This window comes from Ruditapes philippinarum, unplaced genomic scaffold (assembly GCF_026571515.1).
Source record: "Ruditapes philippinarum isolate M1 unplaced genomic scaffold, ASM2657151v2 ctg3645_1_1_1_1, whole genome shotgun sequence".
NCBI lineage: Eukaryota > Metazoa > Mollusca > Bivalvia > Venerida > Veneridae > Ruditapes > Ruditapes philippinarum.
In genome coordinates, this window is record NW_026866970.1 from 59,122 (window position 1) to 73,925 (window position 14,804).

Here is a 14,804-nt window from a genome sequence, read left to right on the forward strand (position 1 = left end):
GTCGTTTCATCAGGAGGGCAGGAACAAAATTTGAACTGAACTCGGCACTGTCCACAATTGTGTATGGTCTCAAGTCTTTGATGATCAGTTTAGCAATAGTGTTTGTAATGAGTTTCGATCTGGCAAAAGTACTGCAATATTTATTTGCCATGAACATGGGTAGAGTTGCAGAACAAAATAAAATATTTTAGGACACAGACAAATGTAGAGACGAATGTAATTACGCATCGGTATGGGAGAAGTGTATCACGGTTCGTACCGTCATAGCAGCATACCGCAATAAATCGGTATATCGGTAATACCGCGCACCCTTAATTTATGGCCATAATATCTTGATCTTGTTATATTTTTAACCATGCTCTGAGAAAACCAGGACTCTATAAACAAAAAATACTGCATTTATACCTGTAGTAATTTTCTCAAATAATATGTGATGGTATATTAAGTCCGTTCATGAAACTTGCTGTGTTCATGTAGATTAACATCTTGTGAAGATGTGCTAACGGGCGTATTTTGCGACATAATGGCACTCTTGTATATTATATTTCAGATCGAGACATCTTGATTCTTCGGAGTTTAGAAGAAATAAAACATGAACAGCGTGAAATCAAGGGGATGTTAACAGGGCTTAACCAGCGCCTGAATGGAAGTGGAGATGCAACTGCTTCAGTTCCAAACGGAGTTAACCTGCCATTAAAAAGTGGAGAAGAATTGCAAGAAGTAGAAACCATTCTTCAAGAGCAGTCTTCAATGCAAATGATGGTATGAAAATCATGTACATATTGTCTTTAAAAAGATCTTTAAAATAAGCTTTTTTTTTACATTACAACTGCCTAATAACCCGGTGGTTGACTGAAAGTCAACTTTGAATGCAGTAGATTGCGGGTTCGAGACTTTGTCACGTCAGACCAATTTTCCAAAGACAACACGTAGTACTGCATGGTAGGACACATAATTATTTGTGTTACGGTTAAATAAATATTGTACATGAGTATGTACATTGTTTTTGAAAAATGGATTTGGTTTATACAGAATTTATTTTAGTTCGATTGTGTAGAAAGCTGCTATAGCTTATATCGAAACACTCTCGAATCTGCTTCCTGGAACCAACAACCAGTCCTAAGCAATGTGTGTAAGGTTTCTTGCTCAAGGAAACAACGGGTAGCCCCTGACGGGGTTTGAACCCACGCAGACAGCGGTCCAAAGATCACTGTTCCAACGCGTTAACCTCTCGGCCATGCCGCCACACAAAAATGGATTTCTCTAATATATTCTTTCAATGGATTCCATCATAGGTATTAAAAATGATTAGATTATGTTTTACTCATAAATGAAGAAGTAAATATATTTACTTAGATAGCAACATACTACATGGGTTACAGTTATAGGTTCAATTTTAAATACTGGTATATACAGCACAGACTACAAAATATATACCAGTAAATTCTGACAGGGGAAAATTACTGTTTTTCTTAATTTAAGGAATTTTCAAATGTAAACATGTCTGATTATGTTGCAGGTCAGGTATTTCTCCAACATTGGTGGGGCATCGTTGAAGAGCATGACAAAACGCATAATGAAGGACACTCTTCAAAATAGTTTAGCTGTACAGTTCAACTGGACTGGAGCCAAAACTAAAATAGCCTTTGGGTCATTGAAGTTATGTTCTGTAGTTTGTAGTAAGTTATTGCAATATTCATATTTTGTTGACTCCTAATCCAATAGACCTCTCCGGCGTGGGTTCGAATCCCAGCGGGGGACGCGATTTGTCAGTTTGGCACGGAGGAGTAGGGGTCTGGTACTGGTTATTTCCAGGAAAGATGTTTAGGAAACTGACCGCACAATAACTGAAAAATTGTTGAAAGGGCGTAAAAACAAACAACAACAACTATTCGTATTATAGTTATTAGAGATTGTATAAAAGTATTGTATATTTTGATTAACTTATGAACAATGCTGTTCACATCAATTTACTTCTGTGCGTATCTCATGATACTATTAAAGTCTGTCAACATTGAATTGTCACTCGATAACTATTCGGTAAACTTCGTAAACCTTTAACGATATTCAAACACCCTTACCATAAAAAAAAATACAGGTTGTATACAAGTTATTATAGTTATAGACAATTTTAGGGTGAATGTCATAACAAACTTACAGCAAATGGTACTGTCAATATGACCTTGGAGATGTGCCGATATGGAAAAATATCGGACCATACCAAAGCTTTGGTGTCATTTAAACTCGACAGAGTGGTTGCACATAATTGTACTTTTTAATTATGCTACATGTTGTATGAAAATGATTTTCTCAGATAAGTTATACGTTACAAATTATATTATTTCTAGCTAGTACATATGTTTATCAAATATGTGCTCTGTATTTTACAGGAGCTGTCAAAAGGAACTTCCCAGAGTCAAGTTCCCATTACACCGAATTTTTTATTAAGGACTGGCTCTGCAATGCTTCAGACAGGAATGGTGGAAGAAAGAAGCGGATGAAAGGAGCAAATAATGACTCGGAGCACGTGGAATAATTTTCTCATTAATAAACTTGACAGCAATATGACAATATTTTTCATCAGTGATTCAGCTATAGTCCGTCAAGCAGTTCCTGATCATAGGGAATTCTGGATCACATCCTTCAGGATTTAGCGTTTGAATTACATTCCATTGATAACTTGTCATTCAAATAAGAAGAAATTCATATTGTATTCATTCAAATTAAAATGATAAACAATAGTGTTATATGTATTTTTAAACAATGTTTACGTAATATTATAAAACTTGAATTTGTACACACTTGAGTTAAATATGAAAGATTTCTAACCCTTGGTTGGTATGTGTGTTAAACATGTTTTACATACATGTACAATTTTTAATTTGGTAAATTTAGTTGTTACTGTTCCCATTTGTTTCCTTTTATTGTTTTTTTGTGCCAAATTCTGTTGCATAATAGTCAAAAATGCTCATACACTAGTCGAATCAACTTGCATTGTTTTTAGTATTAAGTATATTTTTGTATTGTTACTTCTGTGTATTTATAATTTATTCTGATAGTCAATTCATATATGAATTTATACTATACAGTATACATGAATTGTTGTGCACCGTCTTTTGACAGCTCTAGTTTATAAATGACCTTTCAAAGAATAAGTGCCAGGTCAGTATTTAAGCTAGTCATTTGTTTTTGTTTTATTTTTGAACGATTCCAGTATGCCAAACTGATCAGTATTACTATTGTTACAGATGATTTACAATTTTCTTGGATGAATAAATATATGTGAAGTGTACGGATTTTATGTTTTTTTTCTGTTGGACATTAAAGCTGTAATGTCTGTAAAGGTATGGCCAGTATAAAATATGCCGATACTGGACCGATGAAGTCTTAACACCGATATCGGACCGATGAAATGCCGATGGGCAAAATGATACTGGGCCGATATCGTAAACGATAACGGACCGATATGGAGGACATATCGGATAGATATCGGACCGATTACGGTGTGCGGGCTGGGTTATAACTTAAGTTTATCTTTCATTTGAAAGATATATTAACATAAAAAAAAGAAATCTTTACCAGCATGTATCAATGCGAATATATTTTTGTTACCTCCAGATTACACTTTATCCTCAAGACAAGCTTGATGGGAATGACGAATACTTCTTAGCCACCCCAGTAAGACATTTTCATTTTTTAAAATATAAAAAAATGCAACATTTCAAATAAGACATTCACACAGGTTTGTTTTATACTTTATATTTATGATGTTAGAAATTATTGATCATACACAAAATAGCATTTACTCATTGAAAGGTATATACTTAAGATGTATGTATCTAAGTATAAGTGCTAACATTTTTAGTAAGATGCATGTATAATGTTATAGTATATTTTTATATGTATAATGTTATGATATAAATTGAGATTGCATGTTTTAGACATCATCATCACTAACAACATCACGACAACCTCTACAGCAACAACCACTTCGACAGCAGCAACAGCAACCGGAACTAACATCACCACCTCAGCAACAACAAATTGTTGCTGCTGCTAAGGTCACTGGAGTATCATCCCCTTAAATAAGTTGATTAAGCCATTACTGATATGATTCAAAATTTATATGCTAATTTATACTTGAACATACGTATCATATATTCTAATTATAACTTTAGTTTATCTTTTTCATTTTAAAGCTATATTAACATAAAAAAAGAAATCTGTACCAGAATGTATCAATGCAAATATATTTTTGTTACCTCGAGATTACCACATAATTATTTTCATATATTGACATTTAAATAATGAAGAGTGTGAAGTATTTTTACAATGTATACCCAACTCTGTGGTTATCCGAACTCGGGTCTTTCTTTCCAAAATGCGCTTGCTGGGATTTGCTAACACGTATTATAACAAGAGCTGTCTGTAGGACAGCACGCTCGACTATTCTAAGTGCTTGATATTAAAAGAGCCTTGATAATGTTAAATTTTTTAAGTTTACAAAAGGGCTAATTTTTTTATAAATTCTTGTTATAGGCCTTAGAGAGAGTCTAATTAAACAGTATTGGCTTGACTATTCGGAAGGTAATGTCACAAGGGTGTTTTATTGAGTATAATAATACTAATTACCTATGAATACATAAATTTGACAGAAAAGGTACAAAGGCTTGTTATTAAGATGTTTTATCAAGTAAATCACTGCTTAATTATTATGAATGCATAAAATTGTCCCAAAAAGGCACAAACCCTTTAGTAGTTATTGAGATAAAAGCTTACAAATGAATTTCTAAGTTGAAAAAGGGGAGAAAAATCAGCCTAAATGCAAGATAGAATTATGGATCTTTGTCAGTGACCTACAATTATGACCCTAAATGCATATGTGAAGTTTTAAATAAATATCTGTAATAGTTATTGAGATATGTAAAACTTGCATGTAAACATTAACCAAGAGACTAAGTAGAAAAGGGGATATGAATCAGCCTTAATGCAAGATAGAGTTATGGAACTTGGTCAGTGACATACAATTATGACCCTCCAATTATGACCCTAAGTGCATGTGTAATGACCTTTAACCTTTAACCAAAATTTCTAAGTTCCAAAGGGGCAAAATTCTGTCAATATTGTAGGCAGGGTTAATCAACTTGTCAATCTGATGTACCTTGTTACTATAAATAAGTATTGTAAGTTTCAATTGAATATCTCAAGCAATAATTGAGATATTTGACTTTACAAAAAACTTTAACCAAAATTTCTAAGTTAAAAAGGGGCATAATTCTGTCAATATTGTAGTCAGAGTTATCCAACTTGTCAATCTGATGTACCTTGTTACTATAAATAAGTATTGTAAGTTTCAATTGAATATCTCAAGCAATAATTGAGATATTTGACTTTACAAAAAACTTTAACCAAAATTTCTAAGTTAAAAAGGGGCATAATTCTGTCAATATTGTAGGCAGAGTTATCAAACTTGTCTATCTGATGTACCTTGTTACTATTAATAAGTATTGTAAGTTTCAATTGAATATCTGAAGCAATAATTGAGATATTTGACTTTACAAAAAACTTTAACCAAAATTTCTAAGTTAAAAAGGGGCATAATTCTGTCAATATTGTAGGCAGAGTTATCAAACTTGTCTATCTGATGTACCTTGTTACTATTAATAAGTATTGTAAGTTTCAATTGAATATCTCAAGTAATAATTGAGATATTTGACTTTACAAAAAACTTTAACCAACGCAGACGCCGACGCGGACGCTGACGCCGACGCCGGGGCGACTACAATAGCTCTCATATTCTTCGAATAGTCGAGCTAAAAAATAGGTCTTCACAATAAACAAAGGAATAATACTGTATATTCTTTATACATTACAGATGGGGACAGTAGATTAAACAAGAGCCACCGCCGGGCGGGGGCAACGCTCGACCTTTTTACTTTTTCTAAACGCAAACATAGAAAGGTTTGAACATATCTTAACATTTCCTTTTTATAAATTTAGTTGGTCTGTCACATAAGTTTTGTTTATCTATTTTGTATATATATATATATGAAGATAAACACACAATTCTATAAATAGAAACAGGCAATCTCTAAAAATAGAAACATTACGCAATTTCTAAAAATAGCAACATTACGCAATTTCTTAAAATAGCAACATTACGCAATTTCTAAAAATAGAAACATTATGCAATTTCTAAAAATAGAAACATTACGCAATTTCTAAAAATAGAAACATTACGCAATTTCTTAAAATAGAAACATCAATTTCTAACAAGAACTGTCCCAGAAGACAGCCAAGCTCGACTAATAAAATACTGGACGCAGTAAGGAGGACAAAACTATGAAAGAAAAGCCAATTATGTATAATTATGTATTAAGTTATAGTAAAAAAATACCATTTGTTAACATAAATTCCAAGATCAAGAGGAATAATTCTAAAAAAAGTCATGTTTAGGTTATGAACATTTCACACAACATGTGTGTAATGATAAGAACTAGAACTATCACTAAATGTGATTAATACCCCCACAAGACTGCTTCGGAAATGAAGATTTTACTAGTAACAGAATACCTTGTAAAAAAATTGAAATATAGAGTTATGGTTGTTGGCAATTAAAGATAGTTGTGGTTCTTGTATGTTGCATTTCCTTTCAATGTGGTTGGCCATTGATGAAGTTTAATTGAATTACTCTGTAATAAGTCCAGAAAGACAAAGAAAAGGAACAAAGGGCAAAAACTCTATAAAAACTGAAGATAGAGTTATAGTTCTTGTGCACTGCACTTCCTCTTATTGTGCTTGAACATTGTATGAAGTTGTTTTGAATTCCAACCAGTACGTTTTAAGTTATGCTCAGGACAAGGAAAAGTATCGAAGGGCAGTAACTCTGTATTTTGTCAAAATGGAGTTATGGCTCTTGTGCACTGTACTTCCTTTTAATGTCCTTGACGACTGTATGAAGTTGTAATGAATTCCAAACAGTAGTTTTCAAGTTATGCTCTGGACAAGGAAAAGTAACAAAGGGCAATAACTCTGTAATTAGTCAAGATGGAGTAATGGTTCTTTTGCACTGCACTCCCTCTCAATGTGCTTGACCATTGTCTGAAGTTATATTGAATTCCAACCATTAGTCTTCAAGTTATGCTCCGGACAAAAAAGCAATGGAAAAGTAACAAAGGGCAATAACTCTGTAATTAGTCAAGATGGAGTTATGGTTCTTGTGCACTGCACTTCCTCTCGATGTGCTTGACCATTGTATGAAGTTATATTGAATTCCAACCATTAGTCTTCAAGTTATGCTCCGGACAAAAAAGCAATGGAAAAGTAACAAAGGGTAATAACTCTGTAATTAATCAAGATGGAGTTATGGTTCTTGTGCACTGCACTTCCTCTCAATGTGCTTGACCATTGTATGTAGTTATATTGAATTCCAACAATAAGTCTTCAAGTTATGGTCCGGACAAAAAAAAAAGCAATGGAAAAGTAACAAAGGGCAATAACTATGTAATTACTTTAAATAGAGTTATGGTTTTTGTGCACTGCACTTCCCCTTATTGTGTTTGACAATTGTGTGAAATTGTTTTGAATTCCAACCAGTAGTTTTCAAGTTATGCCCCGGACAAGGAAAAGTAACAAAGGGCATTAACTCTGTAATTAGTCAAGATAGAGTTATGTTTCTTGTGCACTGCACTACCTATCAATGTGCTTGACCATTGTATGTAGTAATATTGAATTCCAACCATTAGTCTTCAAGTTATGCTCCGGACAAGGTAAATGCAACGGACAAAAAAATAAGCAATGGAAAAGCAACAAAGGGCAATAACTCTGTAATTACTTTAGATAAGTTATGGTTCTTGTGCACTGCACTTCCCCTTATTGTGTTTGACAATTGTGTGAAGTTGTTTTGAATTCCAACTAGTAGTTTTTAAGTTATGCCCCGGACAAGGAAAAGTAACAAAGGGCAATAACTCTGTAATTAATCAAGATACAGTTATGGTTATTGTGCACTGCACTTCCTCTCAATGTGCTTGACCATTGTGTGTAGTTATATTGAATTCCAAGCATTGGTCTTAAAGATATGCTCCGGACAAGGAAAATGCAACGGACGTCTGGACCGACCGACCGACCGACCATCTGGTGACTCCTATATACCCCCCCCCCAAACTTCGTTTTTGGGGGTATAAATATATATTTGAAGTTTGAAGTATATACCTTAAAAAGTAAAGAAGTTATAATATTTCTTAAAGAAAATCCTAATTTCAAAGAAAGTAGTAACGTGAGACGATGACTCAAGGTTCCAAGATGGCGGTGTAGCAGACGACGTGGTAGATGACAGGGTTTAGCGCCATTTTTTAAACTATATCGATTTAAACTAGTATAGCGGGGTTTTCTTAAATGATAACAACCAGTTTGAAATCAACGATCAATTTTGAATTCTAAAGGATCAGTATATGCTTTCAGCTTTTGGTGGAGAGCTATTGTATTGACAACGGTCTAGGGGTATTAATTAGCCATCAGTGGTGTTGGATATAGTTTAACTTTTAAGAATGGATTTGAGAAGTTATGATATAGACGGTAGCATTTTTGAATCCTTTTGGGTGAATGATTACGAGAGACACTCATGGGCTGATGACGAAGTGTTCAATGTTAATTATAATGTTGGATGGACACGGTCTTATATGATTGGTCTTCTTAGACATTATCCCTCAGAATTTAATGAAGTAGCTCAATGCTATGTAGAGGGTGAGCATTGATGGCACGAGTTATGTTATTTTACTTCAAATTTAATGAAAAATCAAACTTATGATGTAGAAGACTTTATACCTAGACAATAAATTGTTCCACTTCTAACATGACTGTCGAAACAAGTTTTTTAGTAAAACACTTAAATCTTTCAAGTACTGTTGTGATTGTTCATTGAAAACTATGCATTATCTTGTGTATAGAATCTATTTTTCATCAAGACTTTGATTGTGGCTGGATGTGTATGTATTCCAAACAGTTGGCGGTTAAATATGGCGGGAAACAACTAGCGTTTTTTTTTTAATGTAAGCAACCAGTTTGAATTGAGCGAGGGGTATAAACTACGGTTGTTGAATGCTTTACGTTAAAGATTACTTAATGATTGTCTTTTTACATCAGAATGGATTTGAGACGTTATGCTGTAAACAGTGATTCATTTTGGTTAAATGAAGATGAAAGATATCCTTGGGTAGATGCAGAAGTACAAGATGTTTTTCATAGCCTTCGTTGGTCGCATTATTATATGATTGGTTTATTACAAGCTTATCCATCAAGCTTTACTTTTGCGGCAAATAGGTATTTACAAAACGGACATTGGTGGAACGAGTTGTGTAATTTTACCCCAAATTTAATGGCAGACGAATCATTAGAAGAAGGAATGCTTCGTAATATTTAAAGACGATTGTTTATTTGTTTCTAAAAGCATGGCTCAAGCACAATTGATGTTTAGTGAGGAATCTTTATATTATTTGAAAACTTATGGCTTTCAAACTGTTAATTGGTGTCCTATAACAAAAGAGGTTCGTTGTAGCTTAGATGATAAACATTTATTAACTATTAAGAAAAAACGAAGTAAAAACGTGATTATTTTACAAAAAGGAAAATCCAAATTATCTATAGATATGAAACAGTTTGAATCTTTGTGTAATTTAAAGGAAAGCATTCAGTTGTTAGGTTCAATTTTACAAGGACAGTAATAATGGAATGTACGGGTTTAGGTATAGAGTTTAAATCACCAGAGCTTAAACTGTATGAGAATAGACTACAAACGTTCGAATCCTGGTCTCAACAAATTCAACCTAATAAATATGAACTGGCATCTGCTGGATTTTATTATACGGGGAGAGGAGATATTGTTCAATGTTTTTCCTGTACTATTAGACTCAATCAATGGAAAAAGACAGACGATCCAATGAAAGAACACGGTATTCAATCAAAAAGTTGTTTATTTCTAAAAATGGTTGGACAATCAAATCGGTCTGAAGATATTTCTCTTCTAGATGAGGATCTAAAATGGAATCCGTGGGAGAGCACCTCACTTTTTGGCGGTAGAGCAAACTGAAAATATAAATTTTGAAATAACCGTTATTTCGAAAACTTAAGCTGTCTAGACGTACGTATATATAAGTTAACCACTGTAAAACTTCAAAACATTTTTGCCCTTGCACTACTGGTATAAACATGGCAAATCTGAGATTAGAAATTGAAAACAATGAATATGTGGATAGTGACAATGAACGGAGTGACTCTATGATAACACAATTCGACGAGGAGGAGCTGGATGAAATGAAGCAAAGTCATGTTACTATTAATCATTGTACACCTCCTGCAACTAGCGTGATGTTGATGAACTCATATTTTGACTTTGTATATGCAAAAGCATTGATTAACGTAAAAAGTATGATAGTGAAGAAACATTGCTATGGATGTTTTAAAGATCACCCTTCACAGACACAACATGACTGTATCATGAGCGATCTTATGTATGATGACGAGCAAGCCTATGACTTTTACTTTGAAGAAATGTTACTGGAAGTAGATGAAACCAAAGTGTTGCAAGCATGGGAAGTCTTAGTACAAGGACTTAACCTTTCACACGAAGTGATTTACTTGCACAAACAGGTACTCGCAAACAAAGATTTTCGTGAAGTGATGAAAACCAAACTGTGGAAATCAAAAATGAAGAAAACTATACAAACAATTTTACATGCTGAACATCGACTGTTCTCGGAATAAACATTTTTGATGTACTAAATAAGTAAATAATTTTATTTATTTATAGTAAACTCACCATTTTCTTCTTTTAAGTATCTGTATTTGCCATTGTAATGGAAATCTGAAAATATATGTTTTTGTATAATTATCATGTAAAATAACATATAAGCACTTGTGTTTTTATCTTAGTAAAAGGTTGTAATAAAAAGTGTCTTGTTATTTTTTAATAGTTGAAATAAAGAATGTGTTCAGTCTTGTCTTATCCGTTTCACATTTAAGCATATTTCTTCATGTACAAGTATCAAAAATGGATAAGACACAGAAGGAACACATTCTCTCGGAGTACTATTTTGATGTAAAAAATCCTGGAAGTTATTTAGGTGCTACAAAGTTGTTAAAACTATTATCTGAAAAATACCCTGGAGTATTTAGTTTGAATTTCATCAAGAAATGGTTGAATAATCAAGATGCATATGCAGTACAAAAACAAATAAGACATAGATATAATACCCCAAATGTACAAGTAGCAGGTTTAAACGATCAAGCTGATATGGATCTTATGTCAGTTGAAAATATTTCAAAATATAATGATGGAATAAAATACTTATTAGTTGTAATAGATATTTTCTCTCGTTTTCTATTAGTTCAACCACTTCTTAATAAAAAGACACACACTGTTTTATCAGCTGTCATGTCGATAGATGTCTGCACTGATTAGGTAGCAGATACAAAATATATCAAATACATGGCAGTTTTCTTTGCGTTTTCTTCCTATTACCGTTTTTTCTTCTACTGCGTTATATAACATATAAAGTTCAAGGTCAAACTTGTTATCGCTCAATTAACTCAAATAATTTAATGTAGAGGAAGATATGAAAGGTTGTAAGGTACTAAATGTTACATGTGATAGAGAAAAAAAGGTGTTGTTTCAGCTGAGCTTCATTTTTCTTGCAGCAATATTAACTACTTCATCAATTGCGGTACTTGTAGGATTAGTTCATTTACGTTTACCATTCCGTAAAATAAATATGAAAAAAAAAAAAAAAAAAAAAACGAAAACGACAATAGTACATCACCACAGGTTTGTTAAGAATATTTCTAAGTTATTGTTATCATTTGGTTAAAACCTTTTTTTACATTGATTGTGTAACAAGTTCTTACAACTTATATTAATCACGCTCAGGGTGACTTCTTCCTGGAAATTTAACCAGTATTTGCATCCGTTTTAGGGAATCGTTGATGTTTAAACTATTGGTCATAAAAAATAGCATTAAGTGGTTTGAAGACACATATTTTGAACCTGTATGTGTTAAGAATCCAAGTGCTAACATTTTATCTTAAGGATGTAAAACATATGTTCTGAAATATTCAATATTTATTCAGTTTATCCATGTTCATATTTTCTAAATAAACCTACATCTGCAGGTACAGCAGCAACAACCTCAACAAATGTAAATTTGTTTTCAGAGATGTTTATTACAGAACCAATGGAAAAGTAAATTGATGTAAAGATATAAAGTACTAACCAATGAAAATGCCCCTAATAGATGCTTTTTAATGAACCAATCACAAGGGTAATATATTTTCAGTTTAAAAAATTGACCACGAAAGAACATCAGCTGATGACTATAAAACATTTTGTTTTTTAAACAATTTCCTCAAATTATTCATTAAGTTTACTGCTTACTATTCATTGAGTTTATTGGTTACTATTCCTTGTTTAAAAATGGCTAGTTTCACCGAAAAGAGAAGTTATGATAACAGAATAGTTAAAGCATCTTCCCAATTTGGGAAAAATAAGGAGATATGTATCACCCTGTTTAACGGGAGGACATATGTGCATATATCAGACAAAAAGGCTGCTTCAATAGCCCTGGGGAAAATTCGATTTTTCAAAATCAAAATCTATAACATTTAATAAAGATGAGATTGAAGAACTTCGGAAATTACTCCTAAGAGTGGAACATTATGCGGATATATTCAACAGTACATCACCACAGGTTTGTTAAGAATATTTCTAAGTTATTGTTATCATTTGGTTAAAACCTATTTATTTTACATTGATTGTGTAACAAGTTCTTACAACTTATATTAATCACGCTCAGGGTGACTTCTTCCTGGAAATTTAACCAGTATTTGCATCCGTTTTAGGGAATCGTTGATGTTTAAACTATTGTCATAAAAAATGCATTAAGTGGTTTGAAGACACATATTTTGAACTTGTATGTGTTAGAATTCAAGTGCTAACATTTTATCTTAAGGATGTGAAACATATGTTCTGAAATATTCAATATTTATTCAGTTATCCATGTTCATATTTTCTAAATAAACCCACATCTGCAGGTACAGCAGCAACAACCTCAACAAATGTAAATTTGTTTTCAGAGATGTTTATTACAGAACCAATGGAAAAGTAAATTGATGTAAAGATATAAAGCACTAACCAATGAAAATGCCCCTAATAGATGCTTTTTAATGAACCAATCACAAGGGTAGTATATTTTCAGTTTAAAAAATTGACCACGAAAGAACATCAGCTGATGACTATAAAACATTTTGTTTTTAAACAATTTCCTCCAATTATTCATTGAGTTTACTGCTTACTATTCATTGAGTTTATTGGTTACTATTCCTTGTTTAAAAATGGCTAGTTTCACCGAAAAGAGAAGTTATGATAACAGAATAGTTAAAGCATCTTCCCAATTTGGGAAAAATAAGGAGATATGTATCACCCCGTTTAACGGGAGGACATATGTGCATATATCAGACAAAAAAGGCTGCTTCAATAGCCCTGGGGGAAAATTCGATTTTTCAAAATCACAATCTATAACATTTAATAAGATGAGATTGAAGAACTTCGGAAATTACTCCTAAGAGTGGAACATTATGCGAATATATTCAACAGTACATCACCACAGGTTTGTTAAGAATATTTCTAATTTATTGTTATCATTTGGTTAAAACCTATTTATTTTACATTGATTGTGTAAAAAGTTCTTACAACTTATATTAATCACGCTCAGGGTGACTTCTTCCTGGAAATTTAACCAGTATTTGCATCCGTTTTAGGGAATCGTTGATGTTTAAACTATTGGTCATAAAAAATAGCATTAAGTGGTTTGAAGACACATATTTTGAACTTGTATGTGTTAAGAATCCAAGTGCTAACATTTTATCTTAAGGATGTGAAACATATGTTCGGAAATATTCAATATTAATTCAGTTTATCCATATTCATATTTTCTAAATAAACCCACATCTGCAGGTACAGCAGCAACAACCTCAACAAATGTAAATTTGTTTTCAGAGATGTTTATTACAGAACCAATGGAAAAAAAATTGATGTAAAGATATAAAGCACTAACCAATGAAAATGCCCCTAATAGATGCTTTTTAATGAACCAATCACAAGGGTAGTATATTTTCAGTTTAAAAAATTGACCACGAAAGAACATCAGCTGATGACTATAAAACATTTTGTTTTTAAACAATTTCCTCCAATTATTCATTGAGTTTACTGCTTACTATTCATTGAGTTTATTGGTTACTATTCCTTGTTTAAAAATGGCTAGTTTCACCGAAAAGAGAAGTTATGATAACAGAATAGTTAAAGCATCTTCCCAATTTGGGAAAAATAAGGAGATATGTATCACCCCGTTTAACGGGAGGACATATGTGCATATATCAGACAAAAAAGGCTGCTTCAATAGCCCTGGGGGAAAATTCGATTTTTCAAAATCACAATCTATAACATTTAATAAAGATGAGATTGAAGATCTTCGGAAATTACTCCTAAGAGTGGAACATTATGCGGATATATTCAACAGTACATCACCACAGGTTTGTTAAGAATATTTCTAATTTATTGTTATCATTTGGTTAAAACCTATTTATTTTACATTGATTGTGTAAAAAGTTCTTACAACTTATATTAATCACGCTCAGGGTGCCTTCTTCCTGGAAATTTAACCAGTATTTGCATCCGTTTTAGGGAATCGTTGATGTTTAAACTATTGGTCATAAAAAATAGCATTAAGTGGTTTGAAGACACATATTTTGAACGTGTA

The 14,804-nt window shown here is 32.6% G+C and overlaps 1 protein-coding gene and 1 long non-coding RNA gene across 4 annotated transcripts in view; one reads left to right on the forward strand and one right to left on the reverse strand.

Moving 5' to 3' along the window:
* The window catches only part of LOC132734368 (uncharacterized), a 28,100-nt gene extending 23,933 nt beyond the window's left edge, over positions 1 to 4,167 (forward strand). For 2 of the 3 annotated variants that reach the window (XM_060721106.1, XM_060721107.1), the window contains 3 exons: positions 551 to 762; positions 1,520 to 1,679; positions 2,391 to 4,167. In XM_060721106.1, the coding sequence (XP_060577089.1) occupies positions 616 to 762; positions 1,520 to 1,679; positions 2,391 to 2,536 (453 nt within the window). In that variant the 5' untranslated portion in view covers positions 551 to 615 and the 3' untranslated portion in view covers positions 2,537 to 4,167. The other variant, XR_009626305.1, reaches the window with a different exon arrangement.
* Positions 4,168 to 9,950: 5,783 nt separating this feature from the next.
* LOC132734374 (uncharacterized) lies at positions 9,951 to 11,454 on the reverse strand. The gene is made up of 2 exons (XR_009626309.1): positions 11,413 to 11,454; positions 9,951 to 10,080 (listed from the first exon to the last, which is right to left on the reverse strand). It is a non-coding gene; the product is annotated as an uncharacterized LOC132734374 (long non-coding RNA).
* Positions 11,455 to 14,804: the final 3,350 nt, after the last annotated feature.